Source organism: Carettochelys insculpta, chromosome 1, assembly GCF_033958435.1.
Source record: "Carettochelys insculpta isolate YL-2023 chromosome 1, ASM3395843v1, whole genome shotgun sequence".
Taxonomy (NCBI): Eukaryota; Metazoa; Chordata; order Testudines; family Carettochelyidae; genus Carettochelys; species Carettochelys insculpta.
The window spans coordinates 377,774,817-377,788,827 of NC_134137.1; the positions used below are offsets into that span (position 1 = coordinate 377,774,817).

Genomic DNA, 14,011 nt, shown 5'->3' on the forward strand with positions numbered 1-14,011 from the left:
CCCTTAATTACTTTCCAGTCCAACCTCCCTTTGAAAAATACGGGGAGGGGGGCCAAAGGGCCCCCCACCGAGCCACCCTCTTCAAACCAAGGGAAGTGCTCCAAGTACAAGTCATAAGTAGAAGAGGACCCGTGTCAGATCTCTGTAACCTCCCAGATCAGTGTTTCCCACAGTGAACAAGAAGTCCTGGGGCACCTCAGATCTAACAGATATTTTAGAGCATAAGCTTTTGGGGGCAGAGACCTGCTTCGTCAGATGTTGCATTTTTGCCCCCAAAAGCTTATACTCCAAACTATCTGTTAGCCTCTAAGGTGCCACAGGACTTCTTGTTGTTCTCGAAGATACAGACGAACACGGCTCCCTCTCTGATACCTGTTTCCCACGGCCAAAGGATTTCAAGGTGTACACAGCAGAAAAATCACTAAAAATCAGGAGAGAAGCACTGGGATGCCACTGGGAGCAGGAGCACACGGACAAGTCTGGCATCCCAAATGGGGTACCTGAATGTTTAACCCTCGGGAAACACTGCCCTAAGGTACAATGTCCATTTTCGTGCATGTGGAGAGAAGGATGATGTCTGTCTGGAACTGGGCGAGTTTTTTCATGTAGCTGATGCCCTGAGGTAGTGTGTTTCAGACAAGCCCCAAAAGGGGTCTCTGCCGCTTTAAATGAGCAGAGTGCCTCTTTCAATTCAGGTGGAGTCAGTTCTTACTGGGGTATAAAGTTCCAGGAAGGGGCGAGGCTGCTGCTTGACTAAATCTTAGGGAGCTTACAAAGCCATCATGGTAAGGCATGCATGAGAATTTCTCTCTTTTAGTCCTGATGTGCAGGGTTCTTGCAAAGTTATTGATCTACCCACCTAGTCCTTTGTGGGTGTTAATTGAAAGTGGGTTTTTCATGCAATTGTTGCTCGCTGTATAGTTTATTGAACCAGGAGTTTGCTCCTTATAAGGTAAAAGTTAGTACTTGGTTTACTGTAAGTGGCCCCTCACTCTGGTTTTTCCTCTCTGATTTCAGCTCAGCAGCAGCTGGGGCCTGTAGTGTTGTTAAGTGTTTCACTTTTAATAGCAGCTGAGTTTTTTTCTGTCTAGATGTACAAATCTCTGGCTGTCTAATGTCTTCAAAGTACAATGCTCTGGTAGGCTTCTTGCCTAGGATTGATCACTTCTGTAACAAGGGCTGAAACTAATGCATTCTGCAGAGGCTAATTTTTTTTTTCTTTAGGAGCTGCCATGTTACCTTTGTCTGTTATCTCCAGGGTTTGTCTGTAATAAATGAACAAAGCTAATTGTGCCAGTTTCCCTAATCTTAATCTAGACTCTAATGAGCCTGTGATTTTGAAACGCAAATGATTAAATAAACAAGCCTTTTTTTTTTTTTAAAAAAAGGCATCTAATCTGAGTAACTACCTAGGAAGCATAATCTAAATCACCTTATTATAAAACAAGTTGGTTATTCTAAGATAACAGTGGAGCCAATGCTGCCTGTTGGCTGTGACTTTATAATCCTGTAAAGTGTGAAGAAAAAGGGACTTTTGGAATAACTTTTTTGCATACTGTGAAGTCAGAATTCATAGGGCTGTTCTAGGGCCTCTCTCGTTCTAGCAATTTCTGCCACTTTTGTGGCAATTTAAATACAAAAATCGTCTGGACAATGTTTGAGTGGTTTGTAGCCTGATGGTGTAAAATGCACCTCGCCTTAGTGCAGAAAGGCAAATGCAAAGCCTATTGAGCTGGTGCCTCTAACTACATCCCTCAGCAAGCTGTGCTTCCCGCTTGCATTTCCTGCTATTCTACTAGGGGCTTTTTTTTTCCATTTGCCACGCACTCATTTTAAAATCTCAATAACTCTGCTATGCAGGGAGCAGGTGCTGTCTCTGGCAAACTATAATAGGCCAGTGAGCCAAACAGCTGTCTCTGCTAAAGTTGGAAAAAAAAATGGCCACAGCAGTGATTTGCAAACTGTGGCTAAGAACTATTGCAACTATCTGACTGGTAGGGCTGAGTGATCTGAGTAACACGTTTCCCAAATACCAGCCCTTGGAGATGCTGAGCTTCAAATATTGGCCAGCTAGTCAGGAGTAGCCACGCCCACCGGCGATGGGCTCACCCTAAGGCCTGGGGTCCAAGTTCTCACCACCCCCAGAGCTATAGGGAGAGATGAGGTCTGGAGTAAAACAGGCGAACAGGATGAGGCACTAGTGGGAGACTTTTCCAATCCCCTGAGAGCAAGCCAGCCAGTTGGCATCTGGGTGACATCATGTGACTTGATAGATATGCACCCATTCATCCCTTACTGGGGTGCTGAGGAGAACTCGCTCACGAGATCTCAGATATGGGTCCTTGTGGCTCATTGCAATGGCTCCAGTGCATAATGGGCCTCTCGATTACCGGGAATTCTCGGCTGTCGCCGGAGCTCCGTGTGTTACACACCCTTGTTCCACAGTTGCATCTGTCTCTATGTGGGTGGAGATTGAAGAGCTGTAGATAGAGGGATGTACTGAGCATCCAAGGCTCTTCAGTAAGACGCTAAATAATTGGGACAAAATCTTACCAGCTGGTCGTACCCAAAGCCAAGTGTCTCTCAGGTGACCCCTTTAAAGCCAGAGCTTCCGAACGCCTCCAGTGCAGAGTTCCTTGCGGATGACAGCAGATGGATGTGCCCTAGTGCCTCCTTGCACTGGGCTGGGTCACAATGGGTGGTAATGGTTGAGGTTCCTCATCTCTCCGGGGTTCTTCAAGCTTGGTTTTGCAATCCATGTACTCAGGCTGTGGCTCTCCCTCCCTTGTAGCGTCACCTAGACCCCTTAGAGAGAGAATGTGTCCCCTAGAGCTTCCGCTGAGAAGCTTTTTTTCTCCAGCTGCAGAGGCTCTTGCATGGAGTTCCAGGGGGGTCCCAGGTTCAAGTCCATCTACAGGTGGTTATATTTTGTTCTCACCTTGTGGCTTCTCCTGGCTCCATACTGCTTGGAGCTGTGGAGGGAAAGGGAGCTCTCCTCTACAAGAGGCTCCTAGATGCAGAACCTCATGTGAGTCTGCTGGAGCAGAGTAGATGCTCAGACGGGGAAGCCAAGCCTGCAGCTCTGGGCAGTAGATAGCCATATGGATAGAAGGCCCGTAGCTTTCAAAGAATCACGCACTGTGTGGATCAGCGCTGCGGGTGCTGGATGGAGTAGGGCCAGAGTTCTCATTATTCATTCCCTGTGTCTTCCCACCACCCCCCAAGCTGGGGAACTGTTTGGTGCTGTCACGTACAGGGCTCTTTTAACTGGCCTAAAATCCTCCCCTAGACCTGAGGACTAACCTCCATGAATTATCTCGTTCTTTTTTTGAACCCTGTTAAAGTCCTGGTCTTCACAATGTCCTCTGGCGAGGAGTTCCGCAGCTCGACTGCGTGCTGCGGGAAGGAAGAACTTTTTCTTTTAAACCTGCTACCCACTAATTCCATTTAGTGTTCCATAGTTACGGGAACAAATAGATAACTTTTCCTTTGCTTTTTTCCATACCTGTCATGCTTTTGTAGACCTCTGTCATGCTCCCTTTAATCTTCTTTTTTTCTAAGATGAAAACTCCCAGTCTTAATCTCTCTTCATATAGCACCCATTGTAACCTGCTAATCATTTCTGCTGCCTTTTTCTGAACCTTTTCCAGTGCCAAGATCTTGTCTTAGATGAGGCGACCCCATCTTTGTACAATACTCAAGATGTCGGCATAGCATACATATATATAGAGGCAATAAGATAGCCTGTCTTATTCTCGATCCCTTTCTAATGATTCCTAACGTTCTGTTTGTGTTTTTGATTGCAGCACATCCTGTGGTTCTCTTCAGAGAACTCTCCACAGTGACCCCAAGGACACTCTTGAGTGGTCATAGCTGAATAAGTCCCCATCATTTTGTATGTACAGTTGGATGGTGTGTAACCCACACACCTCCTGGGTGTGGTTCACTGTCCCTGGTAGTGGCACTTAAGCCACTTATGGAGAGAACAATGGCTGTGGAGGAGATTGATTCTAACAGTCAGCTGGCTCTTTAGCTGACGCGGTAGGGGCTCATGTGCTAAGTTCCAGAGGTTCTGTTCTACCTGGTGGCTTTACAGCTGCATGTGAAAACTAGCCTTGGTGGTTGTGGCTCGTTCTTCCAAGCTAACACCTTGTAGCCCCCATGTGTGAGAGCCCCTTAACCTGAAGCAGTAATGAGGCTTGTCCTACTTCCAGAGGGAGTGCCTGTCTATCCATATTGGCCAGGCCGGGGTGCAGATGGGCAATGCCTGCTGGGAGCTGTATTGCCTGGAACATGGAATCCAGCAGGATGGGACCATTCCTAGCAACACAGCAGCTAAACAGATGGTGCCGGAGACCGAGCCAGTGGATTCTTCTTTTGAGACCTTCTTCTGCGAGACGGCATCGGGCAAGCACGTGCCCCGAGCGGTCTTCATAGACCTGGAACCCACGGTCATCGGTAAGCTAACGGGGCTCACCCTGAAGGATGTTCTACCACATAACTAGCTTCCTTTCCTGTCTCCTGCTGCGAGGTCCAATGGCCAACAATACCCATCTCATCGGCTGACTTGCCTCATCCATTAGAGTAACTCTGATGCTCTCCAGCCATAAAGGGGTGTCTTTACCTGCTGTTAATGCCAAGCATGGCTGTAGATGGCAAACGGGTTCCTACTACTACACTGGGGTGCATGTGGCCTTCCACTTTACGGTCTTGTAGGAAGTGGGTCTCCCCATTAAAGTTCATCACCTAATAAGTTATTTTGTTAGTCTTTAAAGTGCTACATGACTGCTTCCCTCCCACTCCCTTTCGTGCCTAGAAGACTACATGTGTGTCTGGTGGAAACTGGCATAGCACCCTTCATTTCAGGGGTGCTCTGCTGTCTTATACCAGCTGAGGATCTGCCCCAGCAAGCTTGTTTGATACAGACTACTCAGACATCCTCAAGGTCCATGTAAACATGTACTTGGTTCCTGGAGGGACAGGGTGATGTCATGCTTTGCAATGATCATAAACTCCTAGGGCTGGAAGAGACCTCAGACAGTCAAGTCCAGCCCCCTGCCCAAAGCAGGACCAACCCTATTTCATTGTTGTGAAGAATAGCGATGTCTTCATAGAAAGTCTCTCTTACTCGGGGGGACCTTCAGAAGTGTCCGCTCCTAGGGTGGCTTCTACCCAAGAGACCTCTCCCCTGCTGCTTCAGCTCCTGAGGATTTCAGGGATCATCTTCCTTGCTGGAAATCTTGTCTTTCCCAACAGTGTAACCCCATCACTAGGAGCTGGGCGACTCCCTTTAGATTGAGGGCAAATAACTAAAAGAAGGGGCCTCCTCTGGAGGGGAAGAAGTAGCATATCCTGTGTAAGGCGCTGAATTTTTCCCAGTGAAGAAATGGAATTTTCTTTGAAAAGATCCACTCTAGGATTTACTTCAGGGGAATCCTGTGGTGTAGATGAGACTAGAGGATCCTAATTGTCCCTTCCGGCCTTGGACCCTCTCTGAATCTAGGCTTGAGTAAATGAGACAAAAGCACGAGTAGCTATAACCCTGGAAACCAGCTAGTGTCCTGGAAATGTATCCTAACCCTGCTCAGAACATGACTTCAAGAGGCCAGTCAAAGTCTGGGCAAAATTGTAGACATAGATCTGGATAGCATTCTTCAGTCCTGTCCTCTCCCCTGACAATTCCTCCAGTATCTTGGCTACGCTGGTTTTGTTTCTGCTTTGTACTCAGTCTCTGAAGCTTGTCCCCCTCAGGCCTCCTCTACACCAGGGAACAAAGCTGGTCCCAGATGGGCAAGTCTAACCATGCCACTAACATAGCTAGAATCAATCGGGATCAACTGTGTTCCCGGGGGTAGGTCAGGGTGCTTCAGACTCACGCTGATGTCCCTTACCCCGTGTGATAGTGTGGGGTACCGGGGTCGACGTGAGCCCAGAGACTTTTTTTGCCCTGCCTTCACTGACAGGGAAAAATCTAACTCTGGAGGATCAATCACAGCCCACTGAATGCATTGTAAGTGTGGACTGACCCTCAGAGGGACTCTTGACGTCTCTCTGCTAGCAGTAGTATTCGGTCACATGTTTCCACCATTGCAACCGTGCGACCTGGCTGCTGTTTAACCGATAACCCAACTTCCTGCAGATGAGATCCGAATTGGGGACTACCGGGCCCTCTTCCACCCCGAGCAGCTCATCAGTGGCAAAGAAGATGCTGCCAACAACTACGCACGGGGCCACTACACCATCGGGAAGGAGATCATTGATACCGTATTGGGCAGAGTCCGTAAAATGGCAAGTAGACGAATACCACCTCCTTCCTTCTAAACCCACCTCTTAAAGCACTTCTGAACTACCCTTTCATCAGGGGCAGTGTGAGGTTTTGGGGGTGGAGGGGTTGGGAGAAGTGAACTTGTAAGAAGGGCGGTGGCCACTTAAGAAGGGGATTTTAAGGAGGCTAACGAAGCACTCTGGTGTGCTAGGCCCATGGATGTGTTCATTCATGGCTTCCTGAAGGAGCCCTTCATGCCTTGGCTCAGGAGCGGTTACTTCTCCTGGAGATGGCTGCATAATGAGATCTGGGGGAGTCGTTACACAGGGTCAGACCTTGTTACTTAGTGGCTGTTGTGGGGGGCAGTGATGAGCAATGCAGACAAGTGAGTGGGTTGCGTGAGTGGCCCTCCATCTGAGTGGGGTGCATGATTGACATCAACTGGTGGGCAATCAGCAGCTCAGTGGGGTTCCACCTTCAGCGCACATACCCGCCCCGCCTGCCTGCCTCTCCCAGGCCTCTTGTGCGCTGGGGGCACCTTATAGACTAACTAACATAATTTGGAGCATCAGCTTTCGTTGATGAAGCGGGTCTTTACCAGACACATCTGACAAAGTGGGTCTTTACCCACGAGTGCTTATGGTCCAAAATGTTAGTTTATAAGGTGCCACAGGACTTCTTGTTCTAAGTGATCACCAAGTGAGCCATCCCCTGTTGCCCATTCCCAGCTTCTGACAAACCAAGGCTAGGGACACCCCCCTGCCCAGCCTGTCTAATAGCTGTGGATGGACCTGTCCTCCATGAACTTACCTAGCTCCTTTCTGCTCCTATTACAGTCCTGTACCTCTTGAATTGCTGGGGTGGTCTGCCTAAAATTAGTGGGTACAGACATCTCCAAATCGACAAGTGTCCCTGACATAAATGACTTCAGACCCTGGGCTCTCAGTAAGCAACTTTCATCAGCCCTGAGCTGTAACAGGAACCCGGCGTTCTGCCTGGTTGCTGTCCTAGACCTGGCCAGTGACTTCCAGGTTGGCACCAGCACTCTGTGGCCAGAGGAATACAAGGGTTCACAAATGTCCATGCAGTGGTGGTTCTAATAGCACCAAGTACTCTGCATCTTTATACCACCACTCAAGACCCACACCAAGAGTATCACTATTATGGAAACATCCAATGAGTATCTTGGGCATTCTAAGGCTCAATAACGTTCCTCTTGGACTGTCAATATTACTTAGATCTGCCTTGTGGTGAGGGGCCTGGACTACCCCTATTGAGGTCCATTCCAGTCCTATATTGTTATCCCCCTCTAAAATGAGGAAAACTGATAGAATTGTATTCCATGTTCATCCCTGCAGTCTGCTGTTCATCAGCAATGAGAATAAGTCTTCTCAGTTGAATAAATATTGCCTTTCTCTTCCAGGCTGACCAGTGCAGTGGCCTTCAAGGGTTCCTGGTCTTCCACAGCTTCGGAGGAGGCACAGGCTCTGGATTCACGTCCCTCTTGATGGAGCGTCTCTCGGTAGAGTACAGCAAGAAGTCCAAGCTGGAGTTCTCGGTGTACCCTGCCCCGCAGGTCTCCACTGCAGTGGTGGAACCCTACAATTCCATCCTGACCACCCACACCACGCTGGAGCACTCGGACTGCTCGTTCATGGTGGACAACGAGGCCATTTACGACATCTGCAACCGGAACCTCGATATCGAGCGTCCCACTTACACCAACCTGAACAGGCTGATAGGCCAGATAGTGTCGTCCGTTACAGCTTCGCTGAGGTTTAATGGCGCCCTAAACGTGGATCTGATAGAATTCCAGACTAACTTGGTGCCCTATCCCCGCATTCACTTCCCCCTCACGACCTACGCGCCCATAGTCTCGGCAGAGAAAGCCTACCACGAGCAGCTCTCGGTGCCTGAGATCACCAACGCGTGCTTTGAGTTCTCCAACCAGATGGTGAAATGCGACCCTCGCCGAGGCAAGTACATGGCCTGCTGCCTGCTGTACCGGGGGGATGTGGTGCCCAAGGATGTGAATGCAGCCATAGCTGCCATCAAAACCAGGAGGTCCATCCAGTTTGTGGACTGGTGCCCCACTGGGTTTAAGGTGGGCATCAACTACCAGCCCCCCACCGTGGTGCCGGGCGGTGACCTGGCTAAAGTGCAGCGGGCCGTCTGTATGCTGAGCAACACCACGGCAATCGCGGAAGCCTGGGCCCGGCTGGACCACAAGTTTGACCTAATGTACGCGAAACGGGCCTTTGTGCACTGGTACGTCGGGGAGGGGATGGAGGAGGGGGAGTTCTCTGAGGCCAGGGAGGACATGGCTGCTCTGGAGAAGGACTACGAGGAGGTTGGCAGGGACTCTGCTGAGGGGGATGAGGCAGAGGAGGATGAGTTTTAATTCAAACCTCCGAGCACAAGCTGCATTTCCTCAGGCTGACAGAGCAAAGCTGCTCAGGCAGCCTTACCCAAGGGCTTCTCCCTGGGCATCAAGGTTACCAAGGGTGACTTCATGCTTTCTTATGCTTGCCTAATTCAATGGGGCTGACTGCCCTTTTAGCATGAGTGCGTATTTGCAGCAAGTATCAAGCTTCGTTGCTAGGGCTCTGACCCAAAATCTGGGAAGCTACCAGCTTAATGCTGGGTGCAGATTTTTGTAGGAGCAAAGGGGACTAAGGTAGGACCCAAAGCATTCATCGCTTGCAATGCTGTCCTGCACCAAACAGATTTCTGCTGCCTTTTTTTATTGCTGAAGCTCCTTTTAGTGGCGCATGTGTGTTGGCATTTAATGATGTAAGTCTCTTGTCTGTTTCAATAAAACCTAATGTGGCTTGAACGTCTCTGCAGCCAAGGGATGATGTTTTGGCCCCTCACCGTTGTCTTCAACTGATTGCTCATCCCTGAATAAATGCTTCAGTCTGTTAGACTATCTACCTAGGCTTCCCACTCCTACGTCTGCTGTTGGGCTCATCCCTCAGGCTACCCGTGGCACCAGATGCTGCAGAAATGATTCCAGCTGGAAACTCTGGGTACATCTCGATGTACCCAGTCAGGGTTGGGCAGGGGTTTTTTGGGGGTCCATTTCGCATGCCTACTGGGGGTGCACAAATTTGTACTGTCCACGTTTGACAGTCAACCTTGGCACTCCACATTATCGCCAGGAGTAAGGGAGGTTGATGGGAGTTTCTCCCATCAACTCCTGCCCCCTGAGGACAGCCAGATAAGTCGATCCTAGATACACAGCTGGAATTGATGTATCTAGGATTGACTTTCAGGTCTGGTGCAGACCCCTCTCTCGCTCTCGACAGCTGCTTTGCCCTAGGGGACATAAACGTGAATGTAAGGAGAGTTAAGGCTGTGGAGGAAGCAGACCACAACAGTCTGCTACAGATGGTTCTTTCCTGGGCGCTTGGTGGATAAGTCTTGGCCATGTGTTCAGGGTGTAACTGCCACATGTTGGGAAGAATTTTCCCCTACATTGGCAGAGCCTGGGATTTTTCTTCCCTTCCCACCATCCTCTGCAGGGGAGAAGACAAGTCCCTGCCTTGTGTGAGCAAGAGGAAATGGAGTATGCACAGTTTGAGGGTTGGGGTAATTCAGGCGGAGGATATGGGCCTATTACAGGGGTGGACAGGAGAGGTTCTGTCATCCTACCTGGCCTCCTGAATGTTGCAGGTGATCCTAGTCCCTCTACTTTAAGGCCTGGAGGTATACAAACTGTTGTATCAGGCTCTTGTGTTGCGGCTCACTCCATTGGCCTTTGAAATAATACGTCTCAAAGCTTCCTGCTCCTTCCAAGAGCAAAATACTCCAGAAAGTTCTTCAAGGGTGGTCCATGAACCATTAGTGGTCTGCAACTACCTTGCAGAAGGGCTAGGGACTGCCCCCTCCCCATGCTGTCAGTAACCCATCCTGGCTCTCCAGACCTGCAGCCATCACCTTACATTGTAGCTGTGTAATCAAGGCATCTGGAGGGTGGTTCCCTGCCTCAACTAGTGACCATTAGACCTCTCACAGAAAACTCAGTCATTCTTTATACAGCCTTAGGGGAGGCCTGGCTTTTAGCTCTCTGGAGAGGCTCATGTACTAAGCTCCAAAGGCTCCAGGTTTGAGTCTACCTGTGCATGGTGACAGCTGTTCACATTAGCCTTCAGGAGCCTAACATCATAACCGAGCATTGAGGCAGTTAGACGTGAATGCATTTTGTCATCGGGGGGCTTGGCTGGTGGCCTGGGGAAAGGTTTTGTGTTGAGTCGGGGGAGGCGTGGGCCCAAAAGTTTGAGAACTGCTGCTGGGGAGGGGCCAATGCACACGCCAGCTTTGACCTCTGAGGAAAGGACTTCAAATCCTGGTGGCAGCTGTGACCGTGGGAGAGGACCAGTTTGCAGCTCATTAGAGCAGCTGTTGTGTCCCTGAGCTGTCTTGGGCCTCGGGCAAGACGAGGCTTAAGCAGGACTGTGGCATTATGTATATTTAGCTCAGGGAAAGAACAAGCCAGCCCCGAGGGTTCGGGTGGGGAGGAGAACATGGCCGAAGCCACCCTGCCAGCTGTCCTTGCTGCTAAATCAGGGGTTTGTTTCACTTGTGGCGGTGAGCTGCTCCTATGACTCCACTAGCACCTGCCCAGGGAAGGGGCCTGGGGCTTGAGTGTTTTCAGCATCCCTGGGCAGCCGCGCTGCAGGAGGAGGGAACGAAATGAGATGGAAGAAATAGCAGGGGCTGGGGCCTAGCTTGTACCCTGTGGGATCAAGTTGTCCCAAATCCTGTAGCTTCTAGGTGGGTACTTAAAGTGTATTAGCCATAGGGCACCGCTGTTCCCAGCTGGGGCTCCGGAAGAACGCCTGCCTGCATAGAAAGGGGAGTCCGGCTGGAGGACGAGTCATCACAGCTGCAGCAAATGGGGAAGAGAAACTGAACACCAGAGGGATGCTCTGCCTCACCTCCTCCCATTGCATGCCTGCGGCTGCCGTGACAGCGTTCTGCCTCTCCACAAGCAGGTCTGGCTGGGGGCCTTCCGTATCCTATAGAACAGTAGGGATGGGGAGGCGGGAAGCAAAGGTGGGAAGAGGAGGGGGCAGGGGTGGGGGAGTTAAAGGCTGGTGCCTGCCTGTTTGGTTTCCATTTTCTGCCTCTGGTTCCCCAGGGCTCAGCCAGGGCTGGGGAGTGCCCCCTTGGCTGTATTAAAAGCAAACCCCTCCTGGCATCACGGGTGGGGGCCCTGCCTGGCGCTGGTGTGGTAGCAGAGTGCAGGCTCCCAGTCCAGGAGGGCATTGGGCAGGTCACCATGCATTCCCCCGACCCTCCCAGCGCCTGCAGGACATGGCAGCCTCTGGTCCACCTGCTGCTGTCAGTCAGCCCTGGGTGACCAGCAGGCTGAGCCGCTCAACTTACATCCTCTGCTGCTGGTGGGCCTGGTCCTTATTGCCCTGCTGGGCCCCAAGTTGTCAGTTGCGGGCTCTCTTCCTGCTCTGTCGCTTCCCTGGTGGCTGCTCCCCGCTGCAGCCCAAGTCCTCCTCCATCTCCTGCAGCCATCCACCCTCCTCCTTTTTCCCTTCCCTGACCCATTTTAGGTTCTTGCCCCAGGGCCTGAGGCAGGTGGATCACCTCCCTGGAGGCCCCTCCCTGGCAAGCAATGGGCAGGTTTGTTTTTTTTTTCCACCCCACTTTAATATCCTACATCACACTTGGCCTCAATTGACATTGTTCTCTTATCTTCATTAACTCAATCCTCCTTGAGCCACCTCCAACCAGCTGCCTCCTGGGGCTCCAGCTCAGCAAGGCTGCATAAAATATAGACGTATTTACCAGAATAGGAAAAACCCCCACAGCTAGGGCCCTGCAGCTGAAGGGATAGCCCACAGACAGGCAATCCCAGAGGGGAGGAAGGAGCTTGGCGCAGGAGACCAACCCCAGGTCTGTTCCCACATCTCCAGGGTCTCCCCTGCCTTCGCTGTCATGTAGGCCCTATTCCAAAACTAAATCTGCTCTTTTAGCACCGCCAACCAGCATGAGGCTGGGCTCTGGGGCAGGGCTAGCCCCATGGCGAAGTCCCTGCAGGAGAGGCTGGTGGCTAGTAAATGGGTGGAAGTTTCATCGGTGTGTTTGCCTTGCAATAGTACACACTCAGTAGGCTTCTGTATGCTCTGCTGAATCCTTCATCTTCAGCCTTGCCCCTCTGACTGCTGGGAGAGGCTGCCTGCTGGGATGAGAATCTTCCCAGACCACACCTGTGCTCAATGAGTCGGGTGGGCAGAAATGGAGCAGGTCACATGAGATTTCAATGCAACTGGGTACGTAGAAACTGGTAGGCAACTTCCGCAGCAGGGCCCTGAGTGGTAAGTGAGCCGAGGTTAAAAGCACATCGCTCCAGTACAAGGCTTGTGTGTGAATGGTTGAAGGTTTGGGTTAAAATCCAGACACGAGCCTGAGTTAAAATGATCATGAAAACACGCCCTGTACAATCCTGCCACTGGAACTACAGTACTGGGTGAGAGCCGGTTTTCCCATCCCAGCAATAGTTTGACATTTTGCATTTCTTCATGCCCATGTTTGCATTAAAAGGCAAAATCCCAAATTTTCACAAACTGAAAAAATAGGACAATAAAACGAGTTCAGAGCACAACAACTTGTTCTGCTCTGGTTTGCGTTTTTCCTGGACGCTTTGTTTTCCCGTTTACCTCTTTCCCCCGCCTCATCTGCCCAGGCTCCCCTACAAAGCAGACCGTCATTGCAAACATCAGGAAATGGATGTTTTTCCCCTTTAGATCAGGGTGGCAGGAAATGTTGGAGAATGTTAAACCTTCCTCCTCCGACTTCTTTGTTTTCCAGCTCAGAAGCTGGGTCAAACGCCGACTTGTTTTCTGAACAGGTTGGTTTGGACAAATCTGGGCTTTGGGGAACCCCACAAGGGGTTGTGTCAAAAATATGTCGACCCGCCAACATCAGACTCTGCCCTCAGGGGTGGTTAGCAGGGCAGTAGCAGCCGTCAGCACTTGGGAAAGTTAGCGCTGGTTATTCAGAATGGGAGCTTGGGTGGTGCTGGTTACCTTATCTGCGAGTTGGCTGGGGAGAGGGCCCCGCGCACACCCCAGCTTCGGCGGAGGCACAGGGAACTTTCTTCCTACTGGGGTGAACGTGCCAGTGGCTGTTGCTACCTTCCGCTGGCCCTTGCAGAGCTGCGACTTTGCGCTAGCAGCTGGATTTCTCCAGAGGGGGAGTTGGACGCTGTTGGCTCGTCAGCCCAGCCAGGGGTTGTTCTAAGAGACGCAGGAAGCCCTCCCTGTGGGTGATGGTTACCTCCTGGACACCACCATGAAGGGTGAAATCTGTCAATCCTGGGGGCAGGGCACAGAGCTACCTCCCCTGCCCCCTTCCTCCAGGGCAGTGGGGGCTGGGGATTACTTGAGGCTGAGGGCTGCGCACAGCGGAGGTGGTTGGGGTGGCCTCCCCCCACTCACCCTGTGGTGGCGGGAGCAGGAGCCTGCCACGTCCTGCTGTACCATGCCAGCCAGCCAGCCCTGTGTCTCTTCTCTGCGAGGGTAGGGAGCAGAGCATCTCTTCTGCCCCGCCCCCCCCCGCCTGCGTGGTGAGTGCCTCCTTTGGCCCCAGGTAACCCCCCTGTCCCTGGACGGCTGCTACTGCTCTGCAACCAGCCCCCGAGGCCACAGCCAGTGTTCCCTGTGAGCTGAGCACTCGGGCGGCCACCCAGGAGAGAGCCAGGTGCCACCCAGCTGATTGGCCTGTGGG

General features: G+C 51.3%; 1 protein-coding gene across 2 annotated transcripts; it reads left to right on the forward strand.

Annotated features, from left to right (window-relative positions):
* The first annotated feature begins 765 nt into the window (after positions 1-765).
* On the forward strand, positions 766-9,090 carry LOC142001187 (tubulin alpha-1C chain-like). 2 transcript variants are annotated; one of them, XM_074976182.1, is made up of 4 exons: positions 766-785; positions 4,215-4,458; positions 6,140-6,288; positions 7,689-9,090. In XM_074976182.1, exons 1-4 carry the CDS (start codon positions 783-785, stop codon positions 8,664-8,666), a joined length of 1,374 nt encoding a protein of 457 aa, XP_074832283.1. In that variant the 5' UTR covers positions 766-782; the 3' UTR covers positions 8,667-9,090. The 2 variants fall into 2 exon arrangements, with proteins under 2 accessions (XP_074832283.1, XP_074832292.1); XM_074976191.1 differs by lacking the exon at positions 766-785 and adding an exon at positions 3,983-4,041.
* The last annotated feature ends 4,921 nt before the right edge of the window (positions 9,091-14,011 follow it).